Below are 23,661 nucleotides of genomic sequence, written 5' to 3'. Positions count from 1 at the left end.
GTGGTTCTTGTGATGCTGCTGATCTGTGTGCCTCTGTATAACACCAGATGGTGCATTTATCAATGAGATATCACAGAACCCTCCTTTCATAGACCAGCAGGATTGTTTATCACTCTGCTATGGAGAGATTGAGATTGATGGGGTGGGTTGGGGTGCTTTTGTACATTTGATAATGTAGCCCGGAGCTTTCCATTTAACAGCAGGTCTTTCATTTCAGCAGCTATGACGGACTCCAAATGGCATTGTGTGCTTACTGATTTACAATGTCTTCCTGAAATAACCCTTGTGAGATTACCTGATACTTTGCACTGTCTGAAACTTCGTGGGCCTTCTTTTTGCTAGCGGGTGATGGTTGTGCATTTCTCTTTGCCTTTGGGATTGTGGGTACTGAAGGTGGCGCTGCTCTTCGCTTTCCCACAGTTCATCAGTGGGGTACTGAGGAGGTGGCAGCCTGGTTAGAGCATCTTAGCCTGTTCGAGTACAGAGACATCTTCATCCGACACGACATCCGTGGCTCAGAGCTCTTGCATCTGGAGAGACGAGACCTGAAGGTACTGCGAATGGCATTCTCACTTCTGCATGAATGACGAACCAATGCAACTTGGCCTTATCAGTGCTGTCTTTCTGCATTAACTTGCTGTGTGTGTTGAGATTACATCAGTTGGAAGTTACTGTGAAACCATGAGCTCTAAAAGAGTTTGTAAAGAACAGCTACAGACTGGATAGGGGAATCACTATCAGGACAATTACCAGCACATTGCAGCTGCACACCCACAAAGCCTTCGAGACAAAATGCCCAAGAGATGGCTAAGCATTTCTTTGGGGAAGGATGGAGGAATAAAACAAAGACAGGGGGGTTTCCCCGGGGAAATTCTAGAATAGTATTAGAGAGTAGCTTTAGTCTTATTGGTGCAGAAAGAGAAACATAATTTTAAAAAGAGACAAGAGTGAATTGAATCATAATCTATAGATGGGTGCCAAGTTGAGTAGCTGGACTGGGACTCATTGGCCTGGATTTTAACCTGAAGGCAAATTCTGTGTGGGGTGGCTGTTGTGAGGTTTGGAGCCTGGAAGAAGGGGTTTTCTGAATGTCCTGCGAAATTTAACTGCAGGGGCTTTTTTAATAGGGGTTCCCGCCCACATGCAGGCTGATTGACAGGTTGGAGGTCTTTTGGGTGGGTAGAGATTGTGGTGGATGTCGAATGGTGGCCTGGGATATCCTGATCTCAGTGGTGCGGGGTGGGAGGGGAACAAGTGGAGGGGAGTTGGATGATGGTTGGTTGGGGGGCAGGGGTGATGGAGAGAGCAGAGTGCTGGGGTAGGAGGGTGGCTTTACTGGGTTGCTTTTTGGGCATGAAAAAGCATTCCTGCTCCTCCTGGCTCACAAGCACTTATCTCATGGATCCAGCCACCCTCACTTCCTTTAAGCTGCTGATTTTTCCAAGGCACAGGAAACCCAGCCGCTTATAGTTAAACATAAATAACAGTTAAAATGAAGGCATGCAACCTCCTTATATTATTTAAATGACTAACCCTTTTCCAGAAGCAGATTGGTCACTCGCCCCTCGTGCCACCTCCATTAAAACCAGAAGTGGTCAGAATCGAGGCGGGTTCAGTTCCTGTTTTAGCTTTCTTCCATTTTAATCTCTGACATGACCCAAGTCCACCCTTTTATTTGGAACTAAAATTTAGCCCATTGGCTGTATCTGTGGTAGATGGATGGAAAGCCAAGCCTGAACTGGGACTCACTGAGTATATCTGCTGTAGATGGGGGCTAAGCCAAGTACCTGGACAGAGAATCTCTGGTTTTTCAATTGTTTTGGCCTCATTGGGTGACAAGGAAAATGTTTAAAAGTTGAGGTTTGTACCAACAACCTGATGTGATGCCAGCTGCTGCCCTGGCTTCCTGGGTATCTTGCACTCTGCTTCCTTCCTTTAACTGCTTATGCAACATTTCTCCATCTTGCACTCTTCTCGGGGCAGTCATTGTCTAATCTCAAATATCTGGACTGTTTTGTGAACAAAATGTTTTGTAAGAACTGCTGCCTTTCGTTCAGGATCTCTTATCGTTGCAGATGCCTGCACTCAGTACAACTGAATTAATCTGCATGAGTATATATTGAGAGTGTTGCATATGGCCTGCTTTCCTGTCCGCACTAACCTTACTTCCTATGTCAAGATTTTTGAGCAATATTTCATAGATCAAAGTGTGTCAGCATTTCTCAATGTTATAGCCCTATCTGCCTATCACACTCAAAATATAGAGCATACAGGCCTCCAAACGCAAGGTTGTGCCTACCAATCGTTTCTCCTGGTCCAGCTGCCATTTTATTTTTTTCCCTTTGCTGTTAAACTTGATTGTTCTGATTTCCCACCTATTTTTCTGTTTAATCCGGTTGCCTGCCAAATGCTTGGGGTGGCAGGCATTCCACCACCCACCACATCATCCGGCCAACTAATTGACCATCACTTAATTCCAACTTAAAGATAAAGTAGCACCCTGCCTACTTTTCCTAGTTTAGTGGATGGACATAGGGTTTAATGCTTGGGGCTGTCCTGTCTGACCTGCTTTTGGGTGCCCCCTCTCTCTCAGCCCCCAGGTGTTTCATGTCATTATTACTACTAACCAGACCTCAAACCTACCCCTCAGGAATTGCATCTGACACCTAATGCCATGAATCAGCTCGAAATGAGGAGTCAACACTCAAACTCACATAAAAACTCACAATCACACACACTCGCAATCAACACTCCACACGTCCACAAACTCACAATGAACACTTCAGACACAGAGTGAATTAGTGAGACTGACTTACACCATTAGATCTGGACTCCCATGTTGCCCAGACTGATACTGCTTGTCATGCTTCTCAGTGAAATGAGTTGGGACATTATTAATGGGCATCAGCTCACCACACAAAGCTGCAGCTAATTCAACAAAAAGTGGCAATTTCACTCAGGTGACAGCTGCTGGAGGAAATAGAAACCCCCAATTCATGTATGGCACTTTTCTAGGGTTGCTTGATGGGGCTGTATAAAGGGAGCTTCACTCTATACCTGACCTGGGAATGCTTGATGGGACATTGTTGTAGGACCCTTACACTGCATCTAACCCTCCGACTGAGCTCACAAGAGTGATGCATTATGTGCTGCTCTTGGTGCTGATGGAATGACAGGTCATAAAGGATCTGTATCAGGGGTACATATTATGTACCAGTAGGATACGAGCTCCGTCCCAGTGGGGTATTCAGTGTGTTCCAGTGTAATAAGCACTGTAGCCCAGTGGAATATGGTGTTTTAACAACATGATATGTGTTGTATACCAATGGAAAGGTACTATTTACCAGCGGGATGCACATTGTGTACCAGCGAAAATATAATGCATACAGCATGTACCTTGTATTTAAATAATTTTTGAATGGACTCTGTTGAGGCTGGAAGCTGAATATTTTGACCGTGACTAGTGCTGACTTGTACAACACTGTGAGTGAGGAAACTGCTACTCTATTTAATTTAAATTCTCCCTTCCCTTCCCTGATCAAGGAAATACTTCATTTCAGGGGAAGAGGGCAAGTTGGTAAACACTTGAGCTGGTTATTGAGCTGTATAGCAAAGCTGTGATATGGGCTGAGGAGTGCATAGTCAGCTCCTGTCAGCCTCCATGGAACATTATTTTACCTATTTAACCCAATCTCTTTTTCAGGTTATTTCCTTTCTCTGGCCTACATTTTGATTAAGATTGTTCTAGTATTTGCTAAACTAATGCGCTGGCAATAAGTACCTGTCCTCTAACCTGTGTTTGACAGGACTTGGGGATAGCGAGAGTGGGCCACATGAAGCGGATCCTACATGGGATCAAGGAGTTGAGCCGGAATACTCCTGTCAGCGAAGTGTGATGTACGTGTTCAACTCCTGTGTATACAGAGCTACCTAACCCTCCAGCTCATTGCATAGAAGATGAGAAAGGCTAACCTTGGGCTCTATGTGTATGCCTCATCTTCAGCTAATCGGAGGGTGTTGGCCTTGGAGCAGCTAACGGATGTCAAAACAATAAGAGACCTGATGCGTAATCTCCCACCCAATAGAAAATGGGAACGAGGCTTAACCAATCAAACTGATGCTGCATTCAAGGTAAAAATCTGTCAAATCAGAATTGAAGTTACCACAAGCAAGTATCCATGGCAACCAGTTAGATTGGATTTTACTTGGAAATTCACCCAAGAATAAAGCTGAATGTGATTGGTCCAAATTTCAATAATGATCCCAATGAAAAGGAATCATGCTCCTTCGACAGAGGAATGTACTGCACACCAGTGACTTAATCTCAGAAACTCTTCACAAAAGGGTCAGGGCACTCTTTTTTTTATTATAGGTGACCTAATGAAACTGTAATTGGAACAGAACCTGTAGTAACTCACATCTGCTGACATTAACGGCACCTTTTCGTACTGTGATCCGTGAGAGTGAGGGTTGTGGCTTGAGTGTGGAGCCGTACTTTTCTCTCTCATCCACAGACCTTTTACAGGATAGCAACTTGAAGAACATGGGAGTGCTATTATAATGTCTTCCTGCATTGGTTTCCCTCAAAGCTCTTGTTGTTGATATGGTGTTTCTCATTGCTTAGATGACAGAGACATTGATGTACTTCAGAGTGAAGGGTAGCAGTCTCAGGCTCATGCACATGTCCCAGGCAGTGCAGCAGTTAGAACAGCACAGCATCTGAAACAGTCCTGAATGATACAGTCCGAGAGTATCAAAGATGTGTTGAGAGGCGGTCCTGGAGTGTCGGGGATGTGTGAGAGTCAGTCCTGGAGTGTCGGGGATGTGTGAGAGTCAGTCCTGGAGTGTCGGGGATGTGTGAGAGTCAGTCCTGGAGTGTCGGGGATGTGTGAGAGTCAGTCCTGGAGTATCTGGGATGTGTGAGAGTCAGTCTAGAAAAGAAAGACTTTCATTTATATAGCGCCTTTGATGACTTTAGGACATCTCAAATGATGGGATCATTGATGTCTTCCTGAGAGGGCAAACTTGGTTTGACATCTCATCCAAAAGACAGCACCTCCAACGGTGCAATACTCCTTTAGTACTGACAGAATGCTACCTACTGAGCCACAGCAGACATCTGGAGTGCCTGGAATATGAGAGACTGAATCCTGGAGGATCTGAGAGAGTGAGTCCTGGAGTGAGAGTGAGTGCTGCAGTGTTTGGGATGTGTGAAGAATCAAGCAAAACAGCAGTGCCCAAAATCTTCAGGGGATTATGATTTTGTTGCATAGAGCACACAGAAGTACTCTTCCTCACGAGGTGGCTGTTGCCCTTTACTCTGGAGGCATCTCATCACACAGAGCACACCCTATGGGTTGTAATACCTTTGCCAGTTCAGTGCTGGAGATTATTGTGATTTGTGAGAAGACATGTTGACCTCAAGATTTGTTTGCCAAATACTTTTCAAATGTCTACTATTTCTGCAGTTTTGCACATCCCTCAGCTTGGAAGAAGAGCTGGCAGAGAACTGATTTCAGGATTTCTAAGACACTGTACTCTCTTCATTTAATATGTTATTATTTGGGGCATTTCCAAACCACTGATTCTGGCCCTCGTATTTGAATCCTTCCATGGCTTCACCCATCCCTATTTATATATCCTTCTCCACCCCCAAATTCATCATTCCTCTTACTCCAGCCTCTTGTGCATTCCACCCCCACTCACCACTGGTGCCCAAGCCTTCAGGTCCTAGGTTCCAGTCTCTGGAATTCCCTGCCCAGATACTTTCCCTCTTCTCCTTTAAGACCTTCCTTCATAGTATCTCTAACAAAGCTTTTGGTCCCTACTTTAATATCCGTTTCCTTAAATCGGTGTTTCTTTAATTCCATACACCTCTTGAAGCACCTTGGACATTTTTACAGCTTAGAGGTGTGATATAAATACAAGTGTAGCCAACTGCTCTCGAGTGCATCATTCCTTTGATTAAGCAAAATAAGTAACTAACACTTGATTCCCATTTACGGTTCCTAGATACTGTTCATATCTGGGATATCCCACATCATGCATCCCACACACATCATCAGTCTTGGTCTGGAACCTGCCATTAATAAGCTCCTAATTTTCTACTACATTAAACTTATTCAGTTAGAGCTAATTCTCACTTACCTGCCTGCTCTTGCAAGTTCAGGCCCACTCTGCCTCAGTGCCAAACTCCTATTCAGGTCAAACGTACTACTTTAACTTCTCATAGCAACAGCATACGCTATCAGCATCTCAGTCAGTCACTCTTCTGCAGCTTAACCTCCAACTACTCCCCACCCATGCAAGTCCAGGCAGTCAATGTGGGTAACAATTCCAACCAGTGAGGCATCATAGCTGAACCCAGTCTCGTCTTCGCCAAATGCCCATGTCACAATTTGAACTACTTGTTAATATGATGTTGTGCTCAATGCAAAAATTAGCTTTCATAGAGAGCCTGGCAGATTCCATAGACTGAAACAACCCGTGTATATGAAACAGCTAGGATAGCATTTCCACAAAGTGACCAATGAATCCTCCGACTGTTATTGTTTTTGAGTATTGCTGAAAATAGAGACATTTTGTCGAAGCTTTTCATCTTGATTGGTAGCGGCGTTGCCATGGAGAATGCACCAGTTTAAGGTGACTGACAGTTAACTGCCAGGCTTAGTTTGAAATTTAAACCAGGCAGCTTGACTCTGACTGGTCAAGGCATTGCCCTGAGGAAGGAACCAGCGAATGGCTGTCATTTATTTTGTTTAGCTGAAACAGGTGCAATGTGTGTACATGTTCTTTCTGCCTGCAAAGAACAGGGCCCTGTGTATTAATATATGTAGCTTCCAGTACGTGCAAATGCGCCAGACTGCAAGCCCGACTGACAATCTTGAATTGGTTGTCAGCGTAATTCCTAGCACACTGAGGATTATTTAGCAAATGTTGTCCAATAGCTTAGCAGTTATCTGTCAGTCACCATCAGTAGGTGCATTCTCCATGGCAAAGCCTCCACCAATCAGAATCCACTTACCAACCAATCAGCACTCTGTTTTCATACAGTACAAATTTGTTGCTTTTCCTTACATTGGTATTCTTGCGAGTTGTCCTGATGAGTGCAAGACAAAAAGCTTCAATAAAATATCTCTATTTTCAGCAATACTCAAGTTCTGTACTGCCAGACAACTAGTTATAGTTTTTGCTGCCACTAATACAGCCTACAAACGTGAATTTCACATGTCTGCAACTAGCAGAAGGCTTCACACTGGAAGACCATGTGTCTCAGCCTAAGAACTATTATCCATCGTCATTTAAAATTGAAATTACACAGAAACAAGTATAAAAAAAGTTCTAAATTATTTGTGAGAATCTGTTTCATTGACAAGAGTCCAGCCTCATTGCAATAAATCACCCAACTGATCGAACATCAGGAACTAAACTGAAGAACTAGGGAAGTCTTGTTATATTTATCCCAGATTCAGACAGTACCTGTCAATTAAAAATCTGGACAAAGACACAATGGCAAGAGATGTTTCACATGCTTCCCTGAAATCTCTGCGTCTGCTGTAACTTGGAAATGCCAGGTCTGACACAGTCTACATGCATATCCCTTTACTCCACCTATCACCTTAACATATCGCTCAACCTACCATCTTCGCACCATATGCCTCTCCCGACCCCCCGCACCCCCCCCCCCCCAGCACCACCACCTTCGACATAATACTCCACCATTCCTATGCAAGTTCTTACCATACATCTTACTCCCTTCTGTCTTGAGAAACACTTTGAATTCCAGACCCATCACCCTTTGGATAAAACAGTTTCCCTAACTCCCTTTCTGACCATAACTTTTATAATTTTCTAAAATCATCTGTTCCAGTGACTTTGTGGCCCGGTGACAATACTATGCATATGTGTTCACTTTCTCCCTTCACAAATTTGTCTGAGTCATGCCATTCCTTAACATTTTTTACTGAATTGCCACATAAGTGACCTCTGCTGATGTAAATGCAGATGCCATAATTGAAAACAAAACGTAAATGGGGCAATGATGTTGAATTTAAGATGTGTTGGTTTCACTCTCATTCCAGCTCCACACTGTAAATGCATCACTTCTATTGGGGGGGGGGGGGGTAACTTTTGTGTGGCAATACAGATTGCTGTTAAATACAAATAGTGTGTTTTTTATACCCTTGCCCCCCACTTGTCAAAAAAAAACAGCGTGTAAAAGATGGTTAACGGTCAGTCTATTTCTTGCGTTTATGGGGAGCCTACTTTGTCTACTTTGGGCAAAGAGAAAAATCAAAATCAATGAGGCAAACATAAAAACATGACAGTGTTGGGGAGAGAGACTGTGTTAACAGAATTGATATAGTGTTAGCAGAGAAATGGTGCATTAACAGGGAGACTGTTTTAATGGCGACAAAGTGGTCTGGAATCTCCTCCATGATCCTAACTGAAATGAGGTGGGATAGCAGAGGAGAATGAGAGAAAATCTAGCCTACCACCACCCCACTGCCCTTTGCAACCACCACTAGGTATCCTGTCCTTGCCCACTGCATGCAGATGGCAGTTGGAGGACAGGGACCAGGGAAGCATTAGATTGTCTTGGTGTCTGCCTCTCGTCCCACTGCTTCCTGGCACCACCGTATGGAAGGTGGTAGTAGGGCCAGGGAAGTATCGGTAACAGTCTTGCAGTCCACCAAAGCGAGAAGGCCTTGTAGCAGCCTCCTCTACATACAGTCTGGCTTCCACTTATCTTTGCAGTAGGAATTCAATCAGGAGCCCACCATACATATCAGATTACCTGCCGACGCAGGAACATAGTTTGGAGTCAGGGCAAAATTGGAGGGGCGACAGGACTCCCAGCTAGCCAGATCTATGCCCCAGTGAGAAGAAAAAGAGAAATGACTGAATAGAGCCACACTGCATTAGAGGGAGGGAGACACTAATAGGATGGTGGAGAAATATGGTACTTTGAGAGAGATGCTGAATTAACAGCCCTCGTGTTTTAAGAGAGATCATATTGTGATGCATTGATGCCTGGGCAGTTATGCTTCATACTAGTAGTACCTGTTGGATATAAGAAACTTTTACAGTTTTTAATACTTTCATCAGCAATAACCACTTGACATTTATAGAGACAGCCGTTCAGTGGGACACATTGGGTTTCTTTTGCAAGGAGTCTGTAGCTCTATTTGAGGAGACTGTGACTATGTTTAATGGGAGATTGCTGTTGTATTTAAAGGGAGATCACAGCTTACTGTCCACAGGGAAACCACAGCTCTGTTTAGAAGGTAGCTGCTCAGTGCTGTTGATGTTTTTGTGTCTTGGTTAGGCAGCAAGAGAGCTGGCTTGAGACTCCAGGCTTGACACAGGTGAATGCAGGTTTCACTGCACCTCTGCCTTAACTCGCCAAGTGATAGAATTCCTTATTATTTACCTCACTCTCTGGAATACTGTTTTATTAGAGAGCACCAAATGGATCGTGTTCTCTTGGTTCTGTCTATCTTCTGCCATTCCATGAAGTCTGCATGTTGTATTTATTCTTAATTTATATATAAATATGGTTGTGACTGTATTTTTTGTACATATTAATTGTCAATCGATGTATATATTTCATGTAAATACAGTGGGATTGAATCCAATCTTCCAGTAAAACAAATTTTTCTCAGTTTTCTGTGATTTGTTGTAAACGCTAACTCATGCTCCTCCTCTTATTATTTATATTGAAGTTAGGCACACCTGGTTTGGAAAACCATCTGAAAGGAATCTAGATATCCATTTGCCATTAATTGCAAAGTATCACCGGGGGAGAAGATCTTATTTTGTGTCACTACTTGATAGGTACTTCAGATCAACAGCATCCATCCAGTCACCCAGCCACCTATTCACCTCGTCAACCCACTCACCCACCCACCTACCTAACCACTCACTTATTCATCCATCCACTCACTCACCTCTCCACTCACTCAGCCAACCACTCACTCGCTCAACCCATCCATTCACCTACCCATTCGCCCATCTACTCACCTAACCACCCATCTAGTCGCCCATTCACCCAACGTCAGTTTTGCCTTTGGCGCACGGGAAATGGTCCAGGATCCCACTGCACACATGCTGATTTTTCTCACTGAGGGTAAACAACATACTGATGGACTGCGTGACTGCAAACTGTGAAACCAGTTTATTCAAGAGGAAATTTAAACAGAAACAAGAACGTGCAAACCAGCAGATTTAACTAAATTACAGTAAATCATCTATCATATAACATGTTTCAAAACCCTTAAAAAAAAACTTGATTTTTTTTTTGTTACGTGAAGAAAAGGTGTTCATCAGAGCTTGTACTGAGGGCCCTATCCACTCTTGCCACATAAAGGCCAACAGTAAGTTAGGAGACTACTGAAGGTCTTGGGCTGCTAGTTGATTATGTTCTGTTTTTCCCTATGAAGTGAAGCAAGTCCAAAAGGTTGATTTTTTTTTTAAAGGCACCAGTGGCCTCCATTCCCCTGTGTTCCCACGCCACTGAGAGAACTGGCAGGGATGGAATCATTCCCTGGCTTCTGGCCACCGCATCACAGATAATCTTAAGTATCCACGGGGTATGGGCAAGAGCGACTGAGTTCAAAATATGCTGGCTCTATACTGTTATGCAGAATCAATCCAACTACCTCTTTCCCCAACATCTTTCAAAGCACAAAAGATTTGTGGCCTCTTCATTCATACTTTAACACACAAGACTGGGACTATATCACCATTATTTCATTCTCATTTGGTCAAAATCCTGGAACTCCCTACCGAACAACATTGTTGGAGTACCTTCATTACATGGACTGCAGCGATTCAATGCCCACCACCAACATGCCCTCTAATTTAATTTTTGGAGTATGCAGGCCCTTTAAATTTTATTTGCGTGGCTGTGCATGTGCGTTAACTTAAAGAGGCCAATTTGTGCATGGACTGTGCGGGAATCTTCGGGTTGCTGTGTGGCATATAACTTAGAGATAATTATTGCCCACCCCCACCTTCTCAAGGACAATTAAGTTTGGAAAATAAATGCTGGCCTTGCTAACAACACCCACAACCTGAGAATAAAAAAAAGGTCCACACAAAATTTCTCCACGCAAGTTTAGGAAACCTGGTCCTTTGCATGAATTCAGTTCTTGTATCCATGTTTACATCAAGGCTGTAGTGCGGTTTGGCGCCTGAAAAAACCAAGACTACATCAGTGAGCAGGTTATTGGTGAGTAAATGCTGCTTGATAGCACTGTTGACAATTCTTCCATCACTTTGCTGATGATTGAGAGTGGACTGGTAGGCTGGTAATTAACTGGGTTGGATTTGTCCTTTTAGTGGTCAGGACATACCTGGGCACTTTGTTAGGTAGATGCCAGTGTTCAGCTGTATCAGAACAGCTTGGCTAGAGAGACAACAAGGTTTGGAGCACAAGTCTTTAGCATTACAGCCAGTATATCGTCAGGATTCAGAGCCTGTTCTATCTTCAGTACACTCAGTCGTTACTTGATATCACATGGAGTGAATCGAATTGGATAACAACTAGTCACAGTGATGGTGGGAATCTCAGGAGGAGACCAAGATAAATCAGCCACTTGGCACATTTGGCTAGAGATGGTTATGACTATTTCAGCCATGTCTTTTGCACTTACGTGCTGGGCTGCACCATCATTGAGAATGGGGATGTTCATGGAGCCTCAAGACTGGATATGGCAGGACTGCAGAGAGCATCTGTATCTATAAGGTGCAGCTATTGGAACAGGATGTGCATCTGTACATAGTGCAGCTATCAGTAGACAGGTTGAGGAGGGTGCCACACCATTTTCTGGGCACGATGTGCATGCTCATAGAAACCTGACAAGAAGGAGGCATTGGGCAAGCCTACAGGTAGGGGAACCTTGTTGACGTTTAGACTCTCAGGTGTCTTTGTCTTCATTATCATTTTAGTTTTTTTTTAACCCCTCCCGGCTTTTTTTGTTAGCATCAGACAGTTTACCAGAAGGATTCCTCTGAGCTGATGTGTTCAGAGGAAGGAGAGGGGCTGCAGAGAGATACCAAGCAGGTTAGGCTGTCTAAATGGTAGTATACCCCCTTTAATCAGCACCTGCACACATTCAGAGAGGGAGCATACTCTGGTGAAGCTGTGACAGCAGACCCCCGATAGTGTTACTGTGAGATATGAATGCCTGTTTACCCATCTTGCTCAAGGCAACCCATTCACAGCATGTCATGCATTGCCTGGTACTGAAATAAAGGAAGACTTGCATTATTATAGTGCCTTTCACAATCTCAGGATGTCCCAAAGTGCTTCACAGCCTGTGAAATAGTTTTGAAATGCAATCACTGTAACAACGTACAAAATATGGCAGCCAATTTGCACACTGCAAGGTCCTACAAACAGAAATGAGATAATGACCAGAAAATCTATTTTAGTGGCATTGGATGAGGGGTAAATGTTGCCCATAACAGGGGAGTTCTCCCCAGTGTTGTTCTTCGAAATAATGCCTTGGGATCTTTTCCATCTGCCTGAGAGAGCAGCTGCACAAAAGAAAGTATCCCAGGGTGTTCGGGATCCAGCATCATCTTTTTAACCATATTTTCCAAGATTTCACCAAATATTGATGCAGGCTCTGGAAAACCTACCTGGAAATGGCCATAGGGACCTTTCTTATCAACGGTCTAGGTAGTCAGAAAGGCAAATGCCAAGTGGTGCCATTCTACTGCGAGGAAACCTGCAGCTGCCATGCATCATAGCGCAGTGACAGTAATGATCCGCTGCAGTCTGAAACTTAGCTACATTTCCTAACAGGCAAGCTGTAATGCTGACCTGTGGAATAAAGCTTCGGGTGACAAAGTTGACAACCTTCCTCACAACAACCTTGACTTCAGCAGCCATTAATTGGAACTGGGTGCTGGACTGCATCATTTCTTGTCTGCAGACTCAAGGCTGCATGTTAGCTCCTTTTTCTCTTCATTTTGCCTGCCACTTATTACTCCACTGTTCCTTCAGTCTTGTCAGTGATTGGAATGGATTGAGATACCTTTAATGGCATCTCCAGAAATAGTCTGAATCTTTATTTTCTCTCTGTCCTCCATTGTGACCCCTTAATTGTCCCGTCCCTTTAAATACGACAATCATGCAGTGACTCTCTCCTACCAGTGGTGTTATCCCAAAACTCCCTTGAGTTTTACCTCTAGATTTATGAACAATTATGCAAATGAGTATACGCCAGAGAATTGAGTGCACTTGAGATTCAGACCAGAACTGATCAACAACTGAAGCCAATAAATCAGCCCCAACGCATTCCCTTCATACACACAGCGAGTTCCTCAAAAATTCAATTATTCAAGCATGACCTGCCATTTACAAATCTATACTGACTCTCCGATTATCCTAAACCTTTCAAAGTGCCCCCTCGCATATTATGCGGTCTAGAATATTACTCACAACTGAGGTAAGACTAAACCAACTTTTAGCTTCCTGGCTTATCCCTTCCCTCTTGAACAGAGATGTGACATTTGCACTCTCCAATTCTCTATTCAAATGATTTTTGCAAAATTATTATGGATGATGCCTCTGTTATCTCCTCCCCAAACTCATTCTGTATTTGGCAACAGGAAACATACAGGGTTGGGGGGAAGGGCATCAGGGCTCGGAGATTATGGAGCAAACAGTGAACACAAGTTTATGGTCAGCTGTGGTGTCAGTTGAGGTGCTCACTGAGAAAATACTGCTGTTGGTGCTCCTTTAATTTCAGATAGTGTTTCTCCCTCACTTTGGCCACATTGTACTGCACGAGCAGTCCACAATATTGAGTCAGAGTAAGAGGTATTCGAACAAAATGTCCACAAATTGCTGTGGGATTGTCAGCCATCATTTATTTACTCGTGGACACAGCCTGCTCTGGTACAGGGACTCTGAGTAAATATTTGAAGTTAGTCATTAACTGAGCTTTTCAAGCACTTTGCTGTGTTCACTAATGCAAAACCCAACGTGTGATGAAAAGTATTACATCTGGATTTTTGAGGACAAATTATTTTTGAAGGTACTATACCATGGGGTAGTGAAGACTTTGTTTCAAATTCTGTTCTAAAAACACAGATCTGGAGTGTGGCAGTGATATATGTTAGACTGTGTGGTGGGTCAGTGATAAATCCCAGCCTGTGCGGTGGGTCAGTGATAAATCCAAGCCTGTGCGGTGGGCCGGTGATGTACTCCGGCCTGTTCGGTGGGTCGGTGATGTATCCTGGCCTGCGCGGTGGGCCGGTGATGTACTCCGGCCTGTGCGGTGGGTCAGTGATGTATCCTGGCCTGTGCGGTGGGCCAGTGATGTACTCCGGCCTGTGCGGTGGGCCAGTGATGTACTCCGGCCTGTGCGGTGGGTCAGTGATGTAATCCGGATTGTGCGGTGGGTCAGTGATGTATCCTGGCCTGTGCGGTGGGTCAGTGACGTACTCCGGCCTGTGCGGTGGGTCAGTGACGTACTCCGGCCTGTGCGGTGGGTCAGTGACGTACTCCGGCCTGTGCGGTGGGCCAGTGATGTACTCCGGCCTGTGCGGTGGGCCAGTGATGTACTCCGGCCTGTGCGGTGGGTCAGTGATGTAATCCGGATTGTGCGGTGGGTCAGTGATGTATCCTGGCCTGTGCGGTGGGTCAGTGACGTACTCCGGCCTGTGCGGTGGGTCAGTGACGTACTCCGGCCTGTGCGGTGGGTCAGTGACGTACTCCGGCCTGTGCGGTGGGTCAGTGACGTACTCCGGCCTGTGCGGTGGGTCAGTGATGTAATCCGGATTGTGCGGTGGGTCAGTGATGTATCCTGGCCTGTTCGGTGGGTCAGTGATGTATCCTGGCCTGTTCGGTGGGTCAGTGATGTATCCTGGCCTGTTCGGTGGGTCAGTGATGTATCCTGGCCTGTTCGGTGGGTCAGTGATGTATCCTGGCCTGTTCGGTGGGTCAGTGATGTATCCTGGCCTGTTCGGTGGGTCAGTGATGTATCCTGGCCTGTTCGGTGGGTCAGTGATGTAATCGGGATTGTGCGGTGGGTCAGTGATGTAATCCGGATTGTGCGGTGGGTCAGTGATGTAATCCGGATTGTGCGGTGGGTCAGTGATGTAATCCGGATTGTGCGGTGGGTCAGTGATGTAATCCGGATTGTGCGGTGGGTCAGTGATGTATCCTGGCCTGTTCGGTGGGTCAGTGATGTATCCTGGCCTGTTCGGTGGGTCAGTGATGTACTCCGGCCTGTGCGGTGGGTCAGTGATGTATCCCGGCCTGTGCGGTGGGTCAGTGATGTATCCTGGCCTGTGCGGTGGGTCAGTGATGTAATCCGGATTGTGCGGTGGGCCAGTGATGTATCCTGGCCTGTGCGGTGGGTCAGTGACGTACTCCAGCCTGTGCGGTGGGTCAGTGACGTATCCCGGCCTGTGCGGTGGGTCAGTGATGTACTCGGGCATAGGTACGGAATGTTGGATAAATACCTGGAGAATAATCTGAAGCAGGGATTCAAAAGGTTTGAGACATTCGTCGAAGGCCATGGTTTTATCCGAATCGGTCAGGCCTGATAGGATTGCATTGGACAGCAACAAATGTACATTGTAGCTTGGCATTCTTCATGAACCTGCAGTACGTGGTACTAACCAATGAAACTGAAAGAAATGTGCTTTATAAAAATATTAAGAACAAAGAACAGTACAGCACAGCAACAGGCCATTCGGCCCTCCAAGCCTGCGCCAATCTTGATGCCTGCCTAAACTAAAACCTTCTGCACTTCCGGGGACCGTATCCCTCCATTCCCATCCTATTCATGTATTTGTCAAGATGCCTCTTAAATGTCGCTATCGTACCTGCTTCCACCACCTCCCCTGGCAGCAAGTTCCAGGCACTCACCACCCTCTGTGTAAAGAACTTGCCTTGCACATCCCCTCTAAACTTTTCCCCTCTCACCTTAAACCTATGTCCCCTAGTAACCGACTCCTCCACCCTGGGAAAAAGCTTCTGACTATCCACTCTGTCCATGCCGCTCATAACTTTGTAAACCTCTATCATGTCGCCCCTCCACCGTTCCAGTGAAAACAATCCGAGTTTATCCAACCTCTCCTCATAGAGAATGCCCTCCAGACCAGGCAACATCCTGGTAAACTTCTTCTGTACCCTCTCCAAAGCCTCCACGTCCTTCTGGTAGTGTGGCGACCAGAATTGCACACAATATTCGAAGTGTGGCCTAACTAAAGTTCTGTACAGTTGCAGCATGACTTGCCAATTTTTATACTCTATGCCCCGACCGATGAAGGCAAGCATACCGTATGCCTTCTTGACTAGCTTATCCACCCGAGTTGCCACTTTGTGACCTGTGGACCTGTACGCCCAGATCTCTCTGCCTGTCAATACTGCTAAGGGTTCTGCCATTTACTGTATACTTCCCACCTGCATTAGACCTTCCAAAATGCATTACCTCACATTTGTCCGGATTAAACTCCATCTGCCATTTCTCCGCCCAAGTCTCCAACCGATCTATATCCTGCTGTATCCTCTGACAATCATCACTATCTGCAACTCCACCAACCTTTGTGTCGTCCGCAAACTTACTAACCAGAGCAGCTACCTTTTCCTCCAGATCATTTATATATACACTACAAAGAGCAAAGGTCCCAGCACTGATCCCTGCGGAACACCACTAGTCACATCCCTCCATTCAGAAAAGCACCCTTCCACTGCTACCCTCTGTCTTCTATGACAGAGCCAGTTCTGTATCCATCTTGCCAGCTCACCTCTGATCCCATGTGACTTCACCTTTTGTACCAGTCTGCCATGAGGGACCTTGTCAAAGGCTTTATTGAAGTCCATATAGATAACATCCACTGCCCTTCCTTCATCAATCATCTTCGTCACTTCCTCAAAAAACTCAATCAAATTAGTGAGACACAACCTCCTCTTCACAAAACTATGCTGCCTCTCGCTCATAAGTTCGTTTGTTTCCAAATGGGAGTAAATCCTGTCCCAAAAAATCCTCCCTAATAATTTCCCGACCACTGATGTAAGGCTCACCGGCCTATAATTTCCTGGATTATCCTTGCTACCCTTCTTAAACAAAGGAACAACATTGGCTATTCTCCAGTCCTCTGGGACCTCACCTGTAGCCAATGAGGATGCAAAGATTTCCATCAAGGCCCCAGCAATTTCTTCCCTTGCCTCCCTCAGTATTCTGGGGTAGATCCCATCAGGCCCTGGGGACTTATCTACCTTAATGCTTTGCAAGACACCCAACACCTCCTTTTTGATAATGAGATGACTGAGACTATCTACACTCCCTTCCCTAGGCTTATCATCCACCAAGTCCTTCTCTTTGGTGAATACTGATACAAAGTACTCATTTAGTACCTCGCCCATTTCCTCTGCCTCCACACATAGATTCCCTTCTCTGTCCTTGAGTGGGCCAACCCTTTCCCTAGTTACCCTCTTGCTCTTTATATACATATAAATAGCCTTGGGATTTTCCTTAATCCTGTTTGCCAATGACTTTTCATGACCCCTTTTAGCCCTCCTGACTCCTTGCTTAAGTTCCTTCCTACTGTCTTTATATTTCTCAAGGGATTCGTCTGTTCTTAGCCTTCCAGCCCTTACAAATGCTTCCTTTTTCTTTTTGACTGGGCTCACAATATCCCACATTATCCAAGGTTCCCGAAACTTGCCAAACGTATTCCTCACAGGAACATGCCGGTCCTGGATTCTAATCCACTGACGTTTGAAAGACTCCCACGTCAGATGTTGATTTACCCTCAAACAGCCGCCCCCAATCTAAATTCTTCAGTTCCTGCCTATTATTATTCTAATTAGCCTTCCCCCACTTTAGCACCTTCACCCAAGGACTACTCTTATCCTTATCCACAAGTACCTTAAAACTTATGGAATTATGGTCACTGTTCCCGAAATGCTGCACTACTGAAACTTCGACCACCTAGCCAGGCTCATTCCCCAATACCAGGTCCAGTACGGCCCCATCCCGAGTTGGACTATCTACATAATAATAAAAGCAAAATACTGCGGATGCTGGAAATCTGAAATAAAAACAAGAAATGCTGGAACCACTCAGCAGGTCTGGCAGCATCTGTGAAAAAAGAAGCAGAGTTAACGTTTCGGGTCAGTGACCCTTCTTTGGAACTATCTACATATTGTTTCAAGAAAAAACTGATTCAAGAATGGACACTTGGATATCAGCTTTTAATGTTGGGTATCAGGATATCATATTTTAATTCAGGATCATGCTGGATATAATACCATATTGCAGTCCAATTATTCTAAAATGCAATTATAACTACAAATATAAAATACAATTTCAAAATTTGCAGAAGATGCAAAACTTGGAAGTATTGTGAACTGTGAAGGGAATAGTGATAGACTTCAAGAAGACATGAACAGGCTGGTGGACTAGGCCGGCACATGGCAGATGAAATTTAATGCAGGGAAGTGTGAGGTGGTACATTTTGGTAGGACGAGGAAAGGCAATATGAAATCAAGGGCACAATTCTAAAGTGGGGACAGGAACAGAAAGACCTAGGCATATATGTGCACAAATCTGTGAAGGTGGTAGGGCAGTTTGAGAAAGTGGTTAAAAAAAAAAAAGCATACGGGATCCTGTGCTTTATAAATAGAGACAGTACAAAAACAAGGAAGTTATGATGAACCTTTATGAAACACTGGTTCAGCCTCAGTTGGAGTATTTTGTCCAATTCTAGGCTACGCAATTTAGGAAAGATGTGAAGGCTGTAAAGAGAGTGCAGAAAAGATTTATGAGAATTGTTCTAGGGACGAGGGTTTTCAGTTATGTGGATAGATTGGAGAAGCTGGGGTTGTTCTCTTTAGTGAAAAGAATGAGGAGATTTGATTGAGGTGTTTCAAATCATGAGGGGTGTGGATAGAGTAGATGGAGAGATACTGTTCCCATTGCTGCAAGGGTCGAGAAGCACAGGACACTGCTTTAAGGTGATTGTTGAAAGAATCAGAAGGGGACATGAGGAATTTTATTTATGCAGCAAGTGGTTAAGATTGTTGGAGAAAGTGCCAAGCCTGTTTATGAAGACACTGAGACTAGGATGCTTTGGAGGAGATTGTTTATTGGTTGTCACAGAGCTTGCTTCTTGTGGCAGAAAATACACTGACCAAAAATGGGACATATAAATTTTGTTACTGAATTTGAAATAACTTGTTTAAAGAGACCACAGCAGTGGCTGAAAACATGGCTGCACATTTACTTTCTAAAAGACAGTTGAATGAGAGAATGGAACTGCTCCCTGATTCAATTAACCAGATGGATTTTGAACAAGAGACAATGAATGTGTAGAAGGCCAGCATTCCACCCCACCCCACTGAGTGTCTGTCAAGCTTGGGGGAAAATCCACAAACCTCGTCAGGCAGGTTTCAAATAAGGAGCTAGTCACATGACTAAACTGCTAGCCAACTCGGAATTTTCTGAATTGTGCCACAGTTGAAGAGACTGCAACTGAACTTGGAGAGCACCTATCTCTCTCATGCAGAGTTCCAGGGACCTATGGAAGTAACTCCAGCCTCAAGAGAAGACTCCTGCAGCCTTCTGGTACCAGCTAAATAAGTGAAATTGTGCACTGGGCCCCAACGAGAACTGCAAGACTTAACTGCAATCAAAGGCTTTACACTGATTCCCAAATTGAGAAACTGAACTTCATTTTCTCCTCCTTTCTCTATTTGCATGTGTGTTTATCACATATGCATGCTAGCGTAGTCACGTCGCATATTTTTGGTAGTTTTAAGGTTAATAAACTTGCACCTTAAATTTAAGAAAGGTTGGCTGGTTGATTTTTTTGCCATTACAATTAGAGGGCAGTGAACAAGGATTCCAAGAGGAAGTTTAAAAAGTGTTTATTAAACCTGGTTACGGCCAAACCAGGAAGAGGCTGAGGGGAGCCCTAGACCCCCTTCCTCACCTGGTCATAACAAATTCGGGGGCTAGCATCCACAATTGGACCCACAGACAAAATGAGAAATTGGAAGTGGGAAATCAAATTGATCCCAATCAAAAAGAGAAAAAATTTCAACACAGGTTTTTTTGTGGTTGTGTGTGCTAGAATACTAACATGTCTGTGTGACTGAAGCCATTAACTCCCCAAGCCACGGTGAAGTAACTTGGGATAAGTTCAGAGCATTGTCTATGGAGGAGTTGAGAAATATGGCTGAACAGTGGGAGATCACTCTCCATGCCAAAGCTAAGAAATTGGAACTCCTAAGACTAGTGGCCAACTGTTTTTCCCTCGAATCTGAAGGAGAAACAGGGTTAGAAATAGACTGACAAGGTATTGCTCACAAAGATACAACTGGAACAGAGGAAACTTGAATTGGAATACAGGGAAAGAGAGAAAGGGAGAGACAGGAGAAAGAAAAAAAAAAAGAGAGAGAAAGAACCTTCCAGAAGGAACGAGAGAAAGAGCTGAGGCGGCTTGAGTTAACTAGGGAGTGAGAGTAACCCCAGTGAAAGCATGGCCAATATGGAGAATATTCAGGGCTGTGTACTGAATTGTTAACATTTTCCCAACTGATCCCAAAATTCAATGAGGGAGACATGGAAGCATTTTTATATCTTTTGAAAAACTTACAAGACAGTTAAAATGGCCAGCTGAGGCTTGGACTCCTGCTGCAAAGCAAGCTAATAGGAAAAGCCCATGAGATTTATTCCCTGTTGCCAGATGAGAGTTCATCAAATTATGAACTGAAAAAATGCTATCCTCGGGGCATGTGATTTAGTCCCGGAAGCCTCCCACCAGAAATTTCAAACCTCAAGAAGCAAGCTGATCAAACTTACTTGGATATTGAGAGAAGTAACTAGCTGGCTTTTGACCATGGTTGAGGGCTCTTAAAGTACAGCCCAGCTATGAAAACCTGAGGCAATTTTGCTTGATGAATTTAAAAACTCTCTTCCACTCTCCATAAAGACTCGTGGAAGAACAAAAAGTGCATAGAGCAAGGCAAGCCGCAGTTCTGGCTGATCAGTTTGCTCTAATATAGAAGTCGGTTCCCCAAGGGAAAACCTTTCCTAGTCACACCCACAAATCCGAAAAGGACAAAGGGTGGGAAGGTGATAGAAGCCCAAGCAGTCCTGGGAGAGAAAGAAAAGCAGGAGACAGGGGGCCCTCCTCCAGCCAAAAGGAAGGTGCTGTAAGAAAGAGTGAGACCCAGAGACCTGTGCACTTCCATTGTAATAAAGCAGGTCATCTAAGAACTGACTGCTGGAAACTACAGGGAAAACTTGGAGGGTTAATCAGGCACTCAGTGAAGGAGAAAGGACCCTGATGGAAAGCACAGCTGAGCAAGCTGTGGCAGAGTAGTAGGGGCATGGAACACCCTGCCTGCAACAGTAGTAGACTCGCCAACTTTAAGGGCATTTAAGTGGTCATTGGATAGACATATGGATGAAAATGGAATAGTGTAGGTCAGATGGTTTCACAGGTCAGTGCAACATTGAGGGCCGAAGGGCCTGTACTGCACTGTAATGTTTTAATAGCAAGCTCCAGAAAACATACAGCTGTAGGGACAGGAAAATTTCAGGATTTTGTGTCTGAAGGGTGAGTAACCCCATATCCCTCAAGTGGGGCAAGCAAGCCCATAGTGAACCTCAGGGACACCCCCTGCAGACCTCAACAGGCCACGAGATCCCTTTTACGGGGGAAAGGTCAGGCCTTTCCCCCCCCCCCCAGAGAGTGCAGTAAACACCAGAATAGTATTGGATGGCAGTGTATGCCTGTACCTTTACACTGGGTGCACTTGCAGCATGACCTAGTTTCAGGACTGGTGACCATAGGAATTGTCCCTAGATTGCCTGTGGACAGGTTGACCTGCTCCGAAGTAATGATCTGGTGGGGGCGAAGGTGATAGCTTCCCCAGTAGTGAAAGAGACCGCAGGAGGTCAGAGACAGGGCAGTGGCAGGGGATGGTTCCCTGCAGTTTCCTGGCATTTGTAGTGAATCAGGCCATAATGAAACCAGCTGCCCCAGAGGAGACTGAATTGCACTGCAGGCAGATGACCATGAGGTCTGTCTGAGACTCTTTGGAAAGTTAGAGGACCCAGGCAACGAATTAAGTGAATCTTCCCTATCTGAGGCTCAGTGAGCCGACCCAGTATTGACAGTTAGCACAGGCTGCCCAGACTGAAATTGAAGCAGAGGGAGTCAGATTGCCATTTCCCAATCAGTACCTCATTCTTTAAATAGCATTCTCAGACCAGAGGACAAAGAGTGGACAGTAGATCATCAGGTAGTGGTGCCATAGAGAAATATTAATGGCCCATGAGATTGCAATGACTGTACATGTCAGTATACAAAACACCAAAGCCTGCATAAGACAGCAGTTTGATTGGCCAAAACTCCACTAGGATGTGGCAGAAAATTAAGAGTTGCCACATGTGCCAGGTTGAGGGGAACCCCAACCTACAGTGAAATCTGCACCCCTATGTCCTGTTTCAACATTTGGAGGACCCTCCAGCAGAGGGCTGGTGAATTATAAGGGACCACTGCTGAGAATAGAAGGGGATAGACAGGCACAGGGCTGGCAAAAAGTTAGAAGGGAAAAGGGACAAAGGACAGGTTAAAGGAGTTCCAAGAGGATTCCCAAATGGAAACCCTGATTGTCTGGTCCGCCAATCCCAAAATGTTTTAAAAATTAGACCCCACATCCTCCTATGTAAATGCAGAGACCAGAAGCACCCCACCAGAGTTGCTAATAGCATTTAAAGAGGGCAGAGAAACTGAGGGCAATGCCTCACCTAGAGGAAGCACAGCAAGCAAGTGCAGTAGAATTTGGACAAATCCCTGCAAAGCATTTCCCCAGAGGACAAAGGGAAGATTAGCAAAGAATCCACCCCCACAGTCAGGAGAAAAGGGAACCAACCCTCCCCTAAAGTGAAAAACCCTAGCATGACTCATCCAAGTACTGAAGGAGTTTACAATGGATCCACCTACTGCTGACTCCCATTATCTGAACACCAAACCAGGGCTAATTAAATCTAACCTTCCCCCTGCAGACCTCAACAGGAACAAAGGCACCCAAGGCAGTCATGGCAAACTGCAAACCTCCCATCTCCCCACAAAAAAAAAAAAATCACATTTTTATTGGGATGCCCATTCCCAATATATTGAAGGCTGATAGTGAAGAAACTTTAAACCCCTTTGGGCAACACTTAACTATCTCAGACACACCTCAAGGGAAAGGGGCAGTTTAAAGCAGCACTGCTACCAAGAAAAGACAGGCTGTAACAATTTTTAGGATTTCCTGAATGAATGAGAAATGCATGCATGTTTTCCTGTACTCTATTTTTGTAATGAAATGCACTCCAAACAACATTTCATTCCTCTGGATGTGGAGGCATGACAAAAATCACACCTACCAAAATGGGACATTAATTTTATCATACAGAACATTTTGAACAGTTACTGGATTTGAAATAACTTGTTCAAAGACACCACAGCATTGGCTGAAAACATGGCTCCACATCTGCATTCTAAAAGACAGTTGAATGAGAGACAATGGAACTGCTCCATGATTCAATTAACCAGATAGATTTTGATCAAGGGACATTGAATTTGTAAAGTCCAGCATCCCCCTCCACCCCACTGAGAATGTCAAGCTTGGGGGAA

At 44.7% G+C, this 23,661-nt stretch overlaps 3 protein-coding genes across 14 annotated transcripts in view; 2 read left to right on the top strand and 1 right to left on the bottom strand.

Annotated features, from left to right (window-relative positions):
• Positions 1-7,828, top strand: part of LOC137375194 (diacylglycerol kinase delta-like) — a 158,230-nt gene extending 150,402 nt beyond the window's left edge. For 6 of the 11 annotated variants that reach the window (XM_068041971.1, XM_068041968.1, XM_068041977.1 and 3 more), the window contains 2 exons: positions 394-551; positions 3,807-7,828. In XM_068041971.1, coding sequence (XP_067898072.1) covers positions 394-551; positions 3,807-3,896 — 248 coding nt within the window. In that variant the 3' untranslated portion in view covers positions 3,897-7,828. The other 5 variants (XM_068041969.1, XM_068041970.1, XM_068041972.1 and 2 more) reach the window with 5 other exon arrangements.
• Positions 7,829-13,933: 6,105 nt separating this feature from the next.
• The window catches only part of LOC137375193 (vitamin K-dependent protein C-like), a 69,440-nt gene continuing 59,712 nt past the window's right edge, over positions 13,934-23,661 (top strand). Inside the window, exon 1 of one of the 2 annotated variants that reach the window (XM_068041967.1) lies at positions 13,934-14,051. The gene's annotated coding sequence lies outside the window, so the exon portion shown is untranslated. The remainder of the gene's footprint in view (positions 14,052-23,661) is intronic. The other variant, XM_068041966.1, reaches the window with a different exon arrangement.
• LOC137375014 (uncharacterized) lies at positions 13,942-15,459 on the bottom strand. Its single transcript, XM_068041639.1, has one exon. The coding sequence runs from the start codon at positions 15,457-15,459 to the stop codon at positions 13,942-13,944; it is 1,518 nt and encodes a 505-aa protein (XP_067897740.1).

The sequence above is a fragment of the Heterodontus francisci genome, chromosome 11, assembly GCF_036365525.1.
Source record: "Heterodontus francisci isolate sHetFra1 chromosome 11, sHetFra1.hap1, whole genome shotgun sequence".
NCBI classification, from domain to species: domain Eukaryota; kingdom Metazoa; phylum Chordata; class Chondrichthyes; order Heterodontiformes; family Heterodontidae; genus Heterodontus; species Heterodontus francisci.
The sequence above is the reverse complement of the archived record's forward strand: the minus strand, read 5'-3'. Positions and strand labels throughout refer to the sequence as shown.

What these genes read in the sequence shown, in the direction of transcription:
- LOC137375014 (XM_068041639.1), bottom strand. Translation starts at nt 15,459, where the DNA reads ATGCCCGAGTACATCACTGACCCACCGCACAGGCCGGGATACGTCACT.